The 14,923-nt window shown below is 39.2% G+C and overlaps 1 protein-coding gene across 2 annotated transcripts in view; it reads left to right on the top strand.

Moving 5' to 3' along the window:
• EXOC2 (exocyst complex component 2) overlaps positions 1 to 14,923 on the top strand; it is a 2,261,550-nt gene that overhangs the window by 1,439,633 nt on the left and 806,994 nt on the right. For both annotated transcript variants that reach the window (XM_044065154.1, XM_044065156.1), the window contains exon 19: positions 13,986 to 14,045. In XM_044065154.1, the coding sequence (XP_043921089.1) occupies positions 13,986 to 14,045 (60 nt within the window). The remainder of the gene's footprint in view (positions 1 to 13,985; positions 14,046 to 14,923) is intronic.

Below are 14,923 nucleotides of genomic sequence, written 5' to 3'. Positions count from 1 at the left end.
CACCTCTTTCATGCCCAAAGTTGTTTCTCAAACAAATATTAATCAGACTATATATTTGCATGTTTTCTTCCCTAATTTTAGTAATAAGAGCAAATACGTACTACATTTCTTGGATGTTCATATACAGTTACATTTCTATTTGCATAGAGCTAAAGAGTTTCGTAAAGCAAACAAATAGTTTATTGCATTTGCATGCCTTAGGAAAGACCTTCCAGTATCCAAAGTTACTTCATCAAAATGGCTTTCTAGTTGTATTTCCTTTATTTACGCCTCAAAATGCATGAAACCTTACAAGTCCATTCGGGGTCATTCTGCCAGGGTGATGGCCACATCTGCTGTCTTCCAGACAAATGCTTCCTTGGATGATATTTGTGCAGCAGCCACATGGGCAAACCATCATACTTTTTATCACGCATTACAAGTTAAATGTGGTCTCCAGGGGAAGGGCCTCCTTTGGTGTGATGGATGTTCTTCGTGTTTCACTATTGCAGTCATCACACTTGGGTTATCCTGCCAGGGGTAGCCCTCAGTCGGCCCGGATACCAGAGGCTTAGTATTTCTGCGTCGGTTTCTGTTGCTCCAGGACTGACGTCAGGTCATCAGTGGTATAAAAAGAGGCAGCTGACACCATTACATCAGTCTTTCTTGCCAAGGAGCCCGAAGCAGAAGTTGTTCGCACAAGTGCCGGTTGGTCAGTACCTGAGTTTTCATTTCTGAAATTGAAGTCGAAGTCTTCTAAAGCTAAGTACCCCATTGGGGATCTTTTTTTCTTGCTCTAACCGATGTCAGAAAAAGTTAACAATTGTCTCACCTGTGAAAAGCAAATACCACACCGATATTTCCATTCTTACTGCATCACCTGTTTAGGCCCAGACCACAACGTTCCTCGCTGTCAGTTTTGTGCTTTGTTCAACACCAGAACTATACATCATCAGGCCCTTATCATAGCTAAATACTTTTGCTCTTGATCTCCGTATTCCGAAATGGCTTCGGTAAGCCATCCGACTACCGATCTTCCGAAAAAATGTAAGGATAAAGAGAGAGACAGACTGCACAGGTCCAAAAGTGCCGACGATGCTTCTATTAAGCTAGACACCAGTTTCCGAGGACTCCGTGAGGTGCTTTTGCAGCCCCTGATGCCTGCTTCTATGAATTCGCAGGCCGATACCGAGACCTGTTCGGAGTCTGGTATGCCGCGAGACTCTTCTTTGACTACGGAAACTGCGGCTATCTCTACCTTGGATGGGTCTGGAGCAGCTGTGCAGGCACCAGCTTCAAAGGAAGTTCTTCGCACTACCGATATTCAACACAAACCGACGACTTCTTTCGGGTCTTCAGTTTTTTCTAAAACTACCAAGTTTCTAAGGCCCAGGGTACGAACTACACCTAAAAAACTGATGACTCAAACTCAAGTACCTGCTTCCAGCCTCAATCTCAAATGCTTAAAACGGCGGAAGACCTTATCATGCTGATTAGGGGAAGCCAGCTCACCCCTTTTGAAAGAAAGAGACTGTCCCCAGCAGCTTTATCTGACCAAGAGTCCGACAACTCTGAGGTTTCTGATTATGAAAACATGCCCTTATCTGTTTATGAGGATTCAGATGCAGAGGAATCCATTCCTTCTGCCTCTCCTCCGGAGGATTTTTCTTTTGGTGAAACCCTACATACCTTGAGAGAGCATTTCCATTGGGAATGCCAGGATTATCCACAATCCAAAAAGAGACTCAGGGAATTTTTAGATTTACCACAGCACAGACCCTTAGCTATTCCTCCTGTTCTGGATGTAGTTTTCATGGAATCCAGTTTAACTCCTGATACTCTACCTCCTGCTCCCAGGAAACCTGACAGGTATTACAGAGTCCCTGACTCACACAAATTTATTTTCAAAAATCGTACTGCTGACCCAGAGGTCATCTTCCAAGGACCTAAAGGAATAAAAGCAACCACAGCTAAGAATCCCACTCCTTTGGACAGGATTCCCGAGCTTTAGACAGCTGGGGTAAAAAAGTATACACCTCTGCAACTTTTGCCATTAAAGCATTAAATTGTCAGTTCCACATGCTGAAATACCAGCAACACACTATGGAACTTGAATGAAACGGCTATCCAGTGCCTGTTTTCTGTTTATACTATGGAACTTATTAAACAAAAACTATCTACCTTCGCTGACTGTGCAGAAAATAAAGAATTACAGGAGCTTATGCATTCTGCAAGCCAAGTTAGTAAGTATACCCTGCAGTGTGGGTTTGATGCCCTAGAAGTATCCTGCAGGGCAGCAGTCACAGGTTCTGTACTTAGATGGCATGCTTGGCTTAAGGAACAGACCTTGTCAGACCATGTCAAATCAAAATTATTGGACGCACCACTGAACAAAGACATTCTGTTTGGCACCAAGGTAGAAGAGGTTTTAAAAAAGAAAAAGCTAAATCTATGCAAGTACAGCCTCCAAGATTCAGTAGGCATTGCCCCTCAAAACACTGGTCCTTTCCAGCCCCCTCTAGACTGGCTCAGACTAGACCTAAGGGAAGCAGACTCCCCAGGCAGCAGGCCCAGGGAATGCAGAGATCTAAACAATGGAGTACCTCCACTTCTAAATCAGGGAGTGCTAACCAACCCCCTTATGGAAAGAATTCACAATGACTTTTCAACTCCAGCTCTTATCTCTGCCCACCTGCTTGCGCCCCTAGGAGGAAAACTTGCGCCTCATGCAAAAAAACTCGGCCTCCATCACCAACAATTGATGGGTCCTCAACATAGTGTCCCAGGGGTGCAAATTTTATTTCTACACACTGCCAACCCCAAAAGGGTTCCCAGATCTTCCTCCAAATCAGTGGGCAGAGGTACAGAACCAAGTTCATGCCCTGCTTTCCATGAGGGCAATTCAGCCTCTTCCTGCAAATCAGATAGGCCAAGGTTTCTATTCCAGACTTTTCCTGGTACCCAGAAAAGAGGGCACCTTTTGCCCAATCTTAGATCTATCCATTCTAAACACCTTTCTGGTGGTACCAAAATTCAAAATGCTCACCCTCCAGCAACTTCTTCCTGTGCTATCCAAAGATGCCTGGTTAGCCACACTAGACCTAAAAGAGGCCTTTCTGCACATCCCAATCAGAGACTCTTGAAGGAAATGTCTACGTTTCAGGGCAGGAGCTATGCATTATCAGTTCTCTGCACTTCCCTTTGGCTTATCCACTGCTTCCAGACTTTTCACAAAATGCCTGGCTCCGGCCATTGCTTTTTGCAAACAACGAAATATTCAGATTTACCCCTATTTGGATGACTGCCTGATTCAGGCAGACATGGAAAAGCTGTTACAGCGCCTGACATTTGTAAAAGACCTCCTGACCTCACCAGGGTACACTATAAACTAAAAGAAATCCAAACTAGTCCCCAGTCAGAAAATTCTATTCCTGGGTGCAAGCCTGGACACAGCATCCCAGATGGCATTCCTTACTCCAGAAAAACAAGCCTATCTGACAGGCTCCTTCTCTCAACTGGCCACCAGAACCCAGTTATCCGCAAGGAAAATCCTGCAAGTTCTAGGGTTCATGGCCTCCTGCATTCTACTAATTCCATATGCCAGACTGCATATGAGGAAACTTCAGTGATACTTAAAAAGCCTTTGGTGTCAACATTCTCAGGACCTGAAAACTGTTATACCTGTGATACTTTGTTTAAGGAAAGATTTTCTTTGGTGGGCAGCAGCATGCAACCACAAAGGACTTCCCATTTCACAACCCCACGCCACCCAGACCCTAACCACAGATGCATCAGACTATGCCTGGGGTGCACACCTGGATGACAGGTGCATTCAGGGCCACTGGAGTCCAAATCAAATTTATCTGCACATCAACCAAAAAGACATGCTAGCTGTTCAGCACACTCTAACAGCTTTCAGACCCCTACTCTTTCCAGGGGCCTCTACTAATCAAAACAGACAACACTACAGTGATGTGGTATATCAGCAAGCAGGGACGAACCCATTTTTACCCACTATGCATGCTAGCCATGACCCTTTGGCACATGGCTTCAGCCATGCAGATTCACCTGCTAGCACAATTCCTGCCAGGCAACCAAAACTCTCTGGCAGGCAACTTAAGCAGAAATCTCCTAGACCCACACGAGTGGCAATTAAACCACAACACCTTAGCCTTGTAACCCCGAAATGGGGTACCCCGAAGGTCGACCTATTTGCCTCCCACAACAACCACCAGCTCAGTGAATTCTGCACCAGGGAACCTCACAGCAAGGCCTGAAAAGTGGATGCCCTATCCTTCCAATGGGTAAACCTTTCTATCTATGCATTTCCCCTCTACCTCTTCTTACAAAGGTGTTACTCAAAATAAGGGAGGAAAGACCAAGGGCAAGCCTGACTGCCCCAGACTGGCCACGCCAACACTGCTACCTACTACTGTGCATTCTGTCACCGTTGCCTCCATGGCACCTCCCTCAGATTCCAAATCTCCTGACCAAGCAGAAGGGAGAGGTCTTGCATCCAAAATTGCAGACACTGAACCTGGCAGCCTGGCTTATTCCTTGACCTCTCCTCCAGTGGCCAGCCTAAGCAAGCAAGTCCTGGACGTTATACGTGATGCCAGATGACCCAGCACTTGAAAATCTTATGCTGACAAGTGGAAAAGGTATTGCTCCTGGATCCAGGATAAAGGAGCTGAACCAGCACAGCCCTCCTTACCTTTCATCCTGGATTACCTAGCAGACCCGCTTCACAGGGGCCTGTCCTTCTCTTCTGTTAAAATCCATGCCTCTGCCATCTATGCTCATTACAGCACAGAGCCACCTCTATTTTCACCCCCCTCGTCAAGCAGTTCCTTAGAGGGGCTAACAACTTAAGGTCACCCAGAAGAGCCCCTACCCTGGCTTGGGACCTTAACTTTGTTTGGAAAAGCTCACGCTACACCCCTTTGAGCCTGCAGCTTCAGCAGAGTTAAAATTCATCTCTTGGAAAACAACATTGCTTCTGGCCATCACTTCAGCTAGAAGAGTGTCTGAGCTACAAGCACTCATGGTTGTGGAACCCTTCATCATTTTTCATGCTGACAGGGTCTCCCTCAGGACTAACCCAACTTTTATGCCTAAAGTAGTGTCCAGTGTGGCTCTCAACCAATCTATTCATTTGCCCATCTTTTTCCCTAAACCTCAAAATAAGGGAGAAAGGATCCTGAACTCTTTAGATGTGCACAGACAGCTCCGATTCTATCTGGATAGGACTAAGCCCTTTAGGAAATCTGACCAGTTACTAGTCAGCTTTGCAGCAGGGGCAGAGGGCAAGGCCATATCAAAACAAAGCATTTCCAAATGGATAGCACACTGTATCCATTTCTGTTACAAAAACCATGGGAAACCACCCACAGAGGGGGTCAGAACACATTCCACTAGGGCAGCTTCCACCTCTGCAGCTTTTCTCAGAGGGGTCCCTACCCAGGGACAACCTGGAGGCTGAAACATGGAGTTCTGTTCATACCTTCACCAAGTATTACCACCTGCCTATATTTTCCAAATCCAGGGCAGGCTTTGCAACCGCAGTCCTGCAGGGCATACTAGCCAGCCCCAACTCTTCTTGACTGCTTCCACCCATTTCTTCAGCTTTGGGAATCAACCCAAGTGTGATGACTGCAACAGTGAAACACGAAGAACATAGTACAGTTGTCTACACTTACCATAAATGTAGATGTTCGAGTGTATTGACTGTTGCAGTCCTGGTTTCCCACCCTCCTTCCCCCTTCTCTCTCTCTCTCTTCCTCACTCCTTACACTGCTGTTTGGTATTTACTTTCTACTGGTGGCGTTATTCCACTATAACCTAGCTCCCTGTTTGGGAGCTCCTGACATTTGGGACAAGAAAAACTGATGTAATGGCATTGGCTGCCTGTTTTTATACCACTGACGACCTGACGTCAGTCCTGGAGCAACAGCAACTGACGCAGAAATACTAAGCCTCTGGTGTCTGGTATTCAGGCCAACTGAGGGCTACCCTTGGCAGGATAACCAAAGTGTGATGACTGCAATAGTGAGATGAAAAATTGACAATATCAGATAAAGGAGTTATGTTCTCACCATGATGTTCCATCTGTATTGTTGATTTTTCATCTCTCCTCACATCTTCTCCCTCCAACCCCCTTCCTCTGGGTTCTTGGTTGCATGGGAAGAGATTCTCAAGGATTTGGTTGGTTTTCCTTATACTCCAGAAATGGTCTCCTTTAAGATCTTTTTGGGTATTAAATACTAAAATTCCTTTTTTTCTATGAATGTAATTATAGCAAACAAGATCTGAGGTAATAGGGAGATATGCATTGTGGGTAAGGGGAGGTATGCAAGGCCTTTTTGGTTGCCACAAGCTTGCTAACGGCCGAGTAGGCTCCAGTCCCCTATGTGAGGAGAGATGAAAAATTGGCAATACAAATGAAACTTTATGGTGCATACATAACTTCTTTTTTGATTAGCAGTGGTGCTGCAGTAAACATTTCCTCTCCCTTTGGCACCCTGTATGCTCAGTCCCATGCTCTAGAAAGGGCTCAGAGATTTGAAACTTTAGTTCATCCTCATGTTTAGGTAGGTGACTTTAACCTTCTGAATTTGCAATTTCAGCATGAGTTTTCTTAAGTTTAAAACCGGGATCAGCTGTCAGTACTGGACATATACTTTGCTAGAAGCACCTGCCAGTCATAGGTAATGAGTGAGTGGGTTGCAAGTGCAGAAACACAGGCAAAGGTCTACCTGGACTTAACAGACAGCCAGGAATAGAGCGTATTCCTAGCCAAGGTACACTGTCTAGCCATTTTTGGTTCAAAATGAGCTAAAAATGTGACATGAGTAGCTTGTTCTTTTAAGCTGTACATCAGACTAGTACCTAGGTGGGGAGGGGAGGAATTTAGCTCACTGAGGAGATCCACACGAGTTCTGTATTTCAGTGAAATGTCTACCTTTCAGCCCTTTCCCCATCAATAAAGATTTGTACTACAGCAGTGATTTGTTTTCACAAACATATTCTGTTAGAACAGGAATATTTATCAGAAGTGAAATTTCAGCTATTTATTTATAGCCTAGTGGCTGGTGGGGCATTATGGCAATCAGTAGGTCAGAGAACAGTAGCACCACCAGCATTCTATCAAAACGTCTCTTCACTGGGGCATTGCCAATATGGCTAACTGAGAGTAGCAACTGGTGATAGCTTTGTGACTAAAACTTTTCTCTGAAAGAAAATGCAATCAAAAAATTAAAATCTGGAGATAATTATTAGCTAATTGTATTCACCAATAGTCAGAGAAAAGATTTATATCTTCAAGTTTTTCAAAAGCTGTAATTTTTCTGTCAAACTTTCAACTGCTTGGTTAAGAGAGAAGAGACTTTAACATGAGTCATTCAAGAAATGGGACTCTGCATTCTTGTGATAAAAGGACATCTAGTCACTAATATCTAGTATGCAGGATGTTTTACTTTAAATAGACAAACTGCATACCAAACTAGAAAGTTTCAAAGAAGACACCAAAAAGAAGATGGAACATTTAGAATTTTTTATGAAACAACAAAATGCACAAGTCAGCAGTATGGAAGAAACTTTAAATGATCATGAAAGAAGAATAACTGAAGGTGAGTCTCAGACTGAATTTCTTTTAAAACAAAATAAGTGATTGAAAGAAAAACTCAATGATTTAGAAAATAGACTGAGACAAAGTAACATTAGCATTTATAGTATGCCTGAAAAGTATGAGGGAGACAATATCATAAACGTCTTAACTACCTGGCTAAAAAATATTAAGTCTACTTGAAACTTTTATCTTTTGGAATTACATAGATCCCGGAGAGCACCTTCGAAGAAGAAAAACTCACCACCATGTTCAGTTATAGTTAAGCTTATGTCTAGCTTAGAAAACAATCATGTTGTCATATTTGACAATGATTATTCTAGTAAATAATGAGTAAAAGAAAATCCTGTTTATTAATGATCAAGGAACTTAAAAAGAACAACATTAAAGCCACTTTGTTGTTTCCTGCAAAGATCAAAGTGTTTATCTGAAGAAACCAAAATATTTAACATGCTGGAGAAGGCATCCACTTTTGCTAACAGCAACAAAATCATTAATAATACTGAAGAAATGGAGTGAAGCAGTATACCCCTCAAGAAAGTGTGAGCTGAATTCCTGGAAAACTGCTTCTAAAACTAAAAAGCCTAAAATCAAGTCACTTTCATTCTCTGATTGCATTATTTTTATTTTCTGAAATAATAGATTTGCCCTTTAACGGAAAGGTTTGTACTGGACTTTAAGCTTCAAAACAGATGTAAGTATGTATTTATATTTTAAGCTAAAGCATTTTTCATAATGAGTAATATAAGTGGTTTGTTTTACTGTTTTTCTATATTTACAGTGAAATACTTAATATATTTCATTTAACTAAACTTATAAGTGTGTTTCTAAATGTTAGACAAATACTTCCTGTAAGTGAATGTCATTAAATTATAAGCAATAGAATTGGTAACTGTAATACTATATAAGTTAAGAGTTTTATTTTATTTGTTCAACTTTGCTTATTGTGTGCATTGCTAGGTTAACTAAATGTCAGATCTAAGTAATATGCTAATTAGAAGCAAGTGCTAGTGATGTTTTATTTGTTCCTATGTAACACATGCCTTTCGCAGGTCATTTATGAAGCAACTGACATTTAAAGAAATCTTGAGAACAAGAGTGTTCAATTTCTGTCAGAATGGTGTATTCTTCCCACCTTGTGCTGCCCTGTAGAAAATCTAGGTCAAGTTCATTACTGAGGTCTGTGAAAAAAAGAAGAGAACTTTCTTTTTCTTTCCTTTTTCCAGTATATATATATATATATATATATATATATATATATATATATATGTGACACATATATTCAAAATAATACATTTTTCATTTCTTAGAAGTTAAGTGGCATGACAAAAGTTACAGTAATGTTTTATACTGAGATGTTGTAACATATAATGTGCTTACATTTTACATGTTAATATCGTATGCTGTAGTGTTAACTCGAACTGTACATATTAATTGGAAGAAGTAAAGTTAGATGCTTGTTACTTATTAGAACAGCTTAAAAGAACTAAGAGGAATGAGAAATGTACAGAGGAAATTAGCAGCTGCTGTGTGCTTTGAGTTGTAATGTTCACATACTATAGTCAAATTCTGATGTCAGTATGTGAAGCGTAGATCAGAGCAGCAGTTCACAATGGCTAAAAACAAATATTCAAGTTAAACAAGCAGGAATTCTTTTTTATATAGTCAAGATTGCTTGTAATACTAGAATTAATAAGAGTAAACATCTTATGAATAATATGTATATGCACAAGGAATGCAATATCTACTATGTAAGATTAATAAAAAGAGCATTATTAGTAAGTAAATATGTACACATTATAATTTTTAATATAGAGCTGATGATTAAATAGGTCTATGAAAAGAGATTTTAGAAATATAAGATATATAGAATAAGGTAGAATGTTACAGGGAAAATAAGATAAAAATATACTTAAACTGCTTTTAAGAAAGATATCTTATTACATATACCTACATATTGCTGAAATGTGAATGTACAATATCTTATATAATTTCCTTAGAAAATCATACAAAGTACTTGAAAATAATCTGAAAGCAGAAATTTGAAGCTTGGTTATTTCAGCTTTGAAGCTTTTCATGTTTTATGTTATTAGATGCACTAATACCTGAAATAACTCATTTCATAAGTCAAAACTGAAATTTGAGTGTTTTATTTCTGAATCAGTACATCCATTTTGATAGAAATTAAAGTTTTTTTTTTTTAGTATGTTTGAATCTGGGAAGGGAGAATGGGATTTGAATTAAGCACATTGTAACCTTTAATTACAGTATAGACTACAAATAGTTTTGACTCCATAGAAATAACAATACATTCTCTTTGACCCCAGTAATATACATATTTTATGAAGGAGTTTAATAAGCTAAAGGATTTTAAAATAATTTTGATATTCGTTAAGATTGTTACACAATTTTTAGATATAGACACTTGTACCTTAAAAATTCATTCAGAGCTATTGTTAGATCAATAAAATATGTGTGAGTCTTTTAGTGTGATAAATATTTATATGTGCATTGATTTCCCTTTTGTAGTACAGTTTGTATGATAAGATTACCTGTCACCTGTCAGTTTACAGATGTCGATCTCTTCAGGTCCAACTCTGTTATACTTATTTATTTAGAGAGCTAGTTATAATAATGTTGAATGAGTGAATAATTTAGGAATATGTAATGGGTAATTTATACTACTATTAGATAAATAGGAATATAATATAGTATTTGTTGGATTAATATTTGTGATTAATAGAAGAGGATTATTAAACTTTTATGTAGTAATGGGGAGAATAGTTTTAAATGACAAATTATAGGTTCATAGTTTCATAGGTGTGTACTAGGCTAATGGCCCTTTAGCCTTTACAAGCCTAGCCCATAGAAGTGCCCTGGCGTTGTGCTGCCCGACATTAGTTCCCAGTGCGTCTATCAAGAAGAGCCACTGGAGTGATCCCTGAGGTGAACTTTCTATTTCCCATCCACTCATCAAGATTTCTCTTGAAGAGGGCCAGTGAGGTGCTCTGCTTGACATGTATGGGCAGTCTGTTTCAGAGCATGGGCAGTCTCTGGGTTATGAACCTGTCCCTCCAGCATGTTCTGTTGATTGTGGTAATGGGTTTAAGGTCTCTGGAGCATGTGGTGCGGAGGGATTAGGATTTCTTTATATGTAACATTTCTAACAGAGCTGGGTCAGACATGGCTTTGTAAGTCAAGCAGAGATCGCCTCTTAGTAGACGATATGAGACGGTGAATAGCTGGAGTTTTTTGAGTTTGTCCATGTCGGACATGTGTTTAAGGCCTAGGATCCCCTTTGTGAGGTACCTTTGTGGCCTTTGCAGCTGTTGCATGTGTCTAGTGAGGTACATGCCAAATGAGGCATTATACTCAATGATTGGCCTAATGAGGGAAGAGTAGAGAGGGATGATGACTTCTTTCTTCCTCGATGCAAAACCCTTGGTAATGAGATGTGCTGCATAGAGGGACTTTCTGACCACAGTGGCAATGTGGTGGTCGAACCTGTGTCCCCAGATCTCTTATGATTCCTTCAGTGTTCAGTGGGCTCCCATCAATGTGGTAATTAGTGGGAACTGAGTTTTTCCCAAAGGGGATGATGATGCATTTTTTGGCATTAAGCTTAATATATAACTAAATTAATAGTCTGTTATTATTTTTGACCTGTATATATTATATTAATTATTTGTAAGTCGTGGTAGCATTTGGTTAGTTTTTTTTTTTAATTTTTAGGAGTTTGTAGGTAGAGAGATATTATAGTGGTTTCTCTATTTGACAGGCAAACTAAGAACTTTAGAGTGATAATACAGTACTTTGCCTATTCTAGATTTTTTTTTTTACTTTTGAGAATAGGGTTAGTACTTATTACAATTATTATATTTTCCAAGATTATCTATATCGCATCCAATAGCTTTGATACCTGCCAAAAAATAAATAAAATGGAAAAAACACGTTAACTTCTTTCTTATGGTATGCTAAAAAGCCGAGAATTGTTTATAGAATTCATGTATGAGTATGGGAGTATGGTGGTATTAGCTTTCCAGATATAGAATCTTATTATTTTGCTACACATTTTACCTCTGTTATACACTGGATAGATTCCGCTTAACCTAGTCAATGGAAAACAATCAGGGAACAGATTATACTAAATTCTTATAAGTTTATTAAGTATGATAAGTTAGAAATATGTAATAATCCTGTCATATGGTTAACAAAATTTACCTTAGAAGAAGATTTGTTTCATTCTTTAGACTCTGCATATAGGACATAAATTCTTTAAATAGTTAAAAATATGTTTTTTAAAACTATGGAATTTTTTGTGCTTTCCCATTGCACACACCTTTAGATTTAAGGAAACTCAGAACAATGCTAAAATGCATTTACTAAAAAGGAATGGATTAGTATTATGGTCTGATTTATTTGACAAGAAAAAGCTAAGTCCCCAGAATATCTAATGAAAGAATATAAGTTGGATGAATCTGCTAACCAGTTGATATTATCCAACAGTAAGAAATTAAATGAATTTCTGGGTAGTAATAGTGAGGAGTTGCAGAACACTATTCCCCCATTATATGAATGGTATTATCGAAGGTAGATTGCCCTACAAAGGAAGCTTGTCCAAGTTATATAAGTTACTTATAAATAGTAATAATTTTGGTGCAAAATTCTGGAACTTTTTAGATAGAAGTGGATTGAGTGACTCAGAAGATGGTCAGAATAAAACTTAGTTATAGGTTCATAGGTTCATAGATTAGTACTAGGCTAACTGCCCTTGTGAGCAATTTGAACCCTAGCTATTTCCCTCATGTGAGAATCAAACCCTGCACCTTGTCTTTATAAGGTAAGCACCTTAACCATTATGCCTCCCCCTTACTTAAATCAGTTGGTCAAACTTCTTAAAGTTTACATTGGTAGTTACATTGGAAGCTTTTTTATGTGGAAATATATACACAGAATGTTTGTTACTCCTTATAAAATGTCTGTTTAGTAAAATGACTTCTTCAGTTTGTTGGAGATGTAAAGATGTAAAAGCTGATTGGATACACATTTGTGGATTGTGAAAAAATAAATGTATATTGGGAAGAAGTAAGTATGTTTTTGAAGGGGTTATTGTCTGATTCTTTAACTAGATCAGTAATACTAATGAATGATGTTCTTCGTGTTTCACTGTTGCAGTCATCACCTGTGGGATTATCCCTGCTGTAGTAGCCCTCGGCCGGCCTGAATACCAGAGTCAATGTTTTTCTGTGTCAGCTGCTGTCGCCTGTAGACTGACATCATGACGTCAGTGCTATAAAGCAAGGCAGCTGATGCCATTACAACAGTTTTTCTTGCCCTAACCCATCAGAAGCACAAGGAAATATGGTAAAGTGGTGCTGGTGGCTAAAAGCCACCATGAGAAGCTTATGTCTCCCTAAGGAGACATAAGTCTAGATTAATTGATGCAACAGATACAAGCATGTAAAATCTGAAGGTAATGCTACCCAGTGCTAGAAAGCTAAACCTCAAAATGCAGTCTCTCGAGGCACTCCTAAAAATGGAGAAAATAGATATATGTGCAGTAACTGAGACCTGGTTCAAGGCTTCAGAGGGGACCCCTGCAAAACCAGACTACTAGTCTTACCACACTTTGCAGCCACTAAACCAAGACCAAAACACTAAAGGTGGAGGAGTGTCCATATTCACCAAGGATATTCACACCTCCAGGCTAGTTGCCCAACACAATGCATCTGAAATTCTCCAGGTGTAACTAACACTAGGTAAGACTGCAATCCAAATTGTTGCTTGCTACAGATCCCCACCATGCCCCAAGATTCTCCCTACACCTTTCTGAACATACTGGAAAATATTGCGATACAATCAAACACCCTAATACTGGGGGATTTCAACTACCCTGCCTTTAACTGGGACTCTGGTAGTACTCTGGTACTAGCACCTTTTCCCAACTGTTCTTGGAATTCATAAATTCCAACGTCCTGGATCAACTAATCCATTGTCCCACCAGGGGCTCCAATATCCTAGACCTGGTCATTACCGACATGGCAGATAGATGCTCCACACCAGGGGTCACCCCCCCTCATTGGTCAGATCTGACCATAAGCTAATCATCCTTGACATCCACATCCCACCCCCACCCCCCAGTAAGGAACCTCCGTAAAAAAACTTCTCCAAAGCCAATTTCATGCTACTCAATCCACTGTTAAGTAATTAAGTGAATAAATTGCCTTTTAAATAGAGAACAAGTGGTGAATTAAGTGCTTATTATAGAGCTTATTTGCTAAATTATGTAATCTGCATTTGTCAATCTGTAAACATATAGTTGAATGTAAGCTGCATTTATATAATTTTTATGAAACTTTTAACTTGAATTTTTATCTTGCAGATTTTTCAGCAAGAAAAAAATCAAAAGGAAGTTGCTGAAATTTGCACTACTATTATGAGGGTAAGAAAATGGAAATTAGTACACATTATGCTTTTGAATGGCTATGCATTTAAAATCTAAACCCTTAATTTTTTTCTTTTGAAAGTGTAGGCAGTCTTGATAACATGAAAACTACTAAAGGTCAAAGCTTAGATGGAAAATGGAGGAAAATAAATTGTTTTTGATGCCATGGGTAATGTGAAATAAATGAAGGTGGCATTCTTGTGCATTTCCTCTCGTAGGATTAGCATTTATTTTCAAGAAAGGTATGCCTTGTAAGTGGTTCAGTGCACTGTAAAACTGATTTTTAGTGGAACATGGTAAGCTGTCATCTGAGTCTGTTATGGATTATATCAGGAGAACATCTGAGCTCCATTTAAGTCAAACATCTTTAAAATGTGCAGTCTGGTGCATTCATTTTGTGAAGGTGTGTGTTTGTTGTAAAGTGGCAAAAGATTTTATTTTAATAGGCAAATGATCTTTATTTATTTTTATCTGTAAAGTGCCAAATATTTTTAATTTACTGGACAATTGACTTCTGTTACTTAGATGATTTGTAGGGAACTTTTAGGGCAGAATATTTTATAATTTATCTTATGAGATTCATTGTCTACTTTCCATTTCCAGTGGCTGTACATAGGAGATGCAGTATTTTGCTTATTTACTTTTATAAGTCACTAGGACAACTGGTCCCATGGATCCTTTTTGACTCCTGAGTTGAGCACAGTGCAAGAAGTAATTTGTATCACTTTTACCTACATGCATACATAGTTTATGGTGAGGTATAAATGCAGCCAGGCATTCATAAACTAGGGAATGCAAGCAATACGAGTTCTTTGTGGCAGTTAAAAAACTGCTTTGATAAAAGTTAAATTAATTTAACGTTTAAGAACAGGAGC

Source organism: Protopterus annectens, chromosome 3.part0, assembly GCF_019279795.1.
Source record: "Protopterus annectens isolate FY-2018-M chromosome 3.part0, PAN1.0, whole genome shotgun sequence".
Classification (NCBI taxonomy): Eukaryota; Metazoa; Chordata; order Ceratodontiformes; family Protopteridae; genus Protopterus; species Protopterus annectens.
The sequence above is the reverse complement of the archived record's forward strand: the minus strand, read 5'-3'. Positions and strand labels throughout refer to the sequence as shown.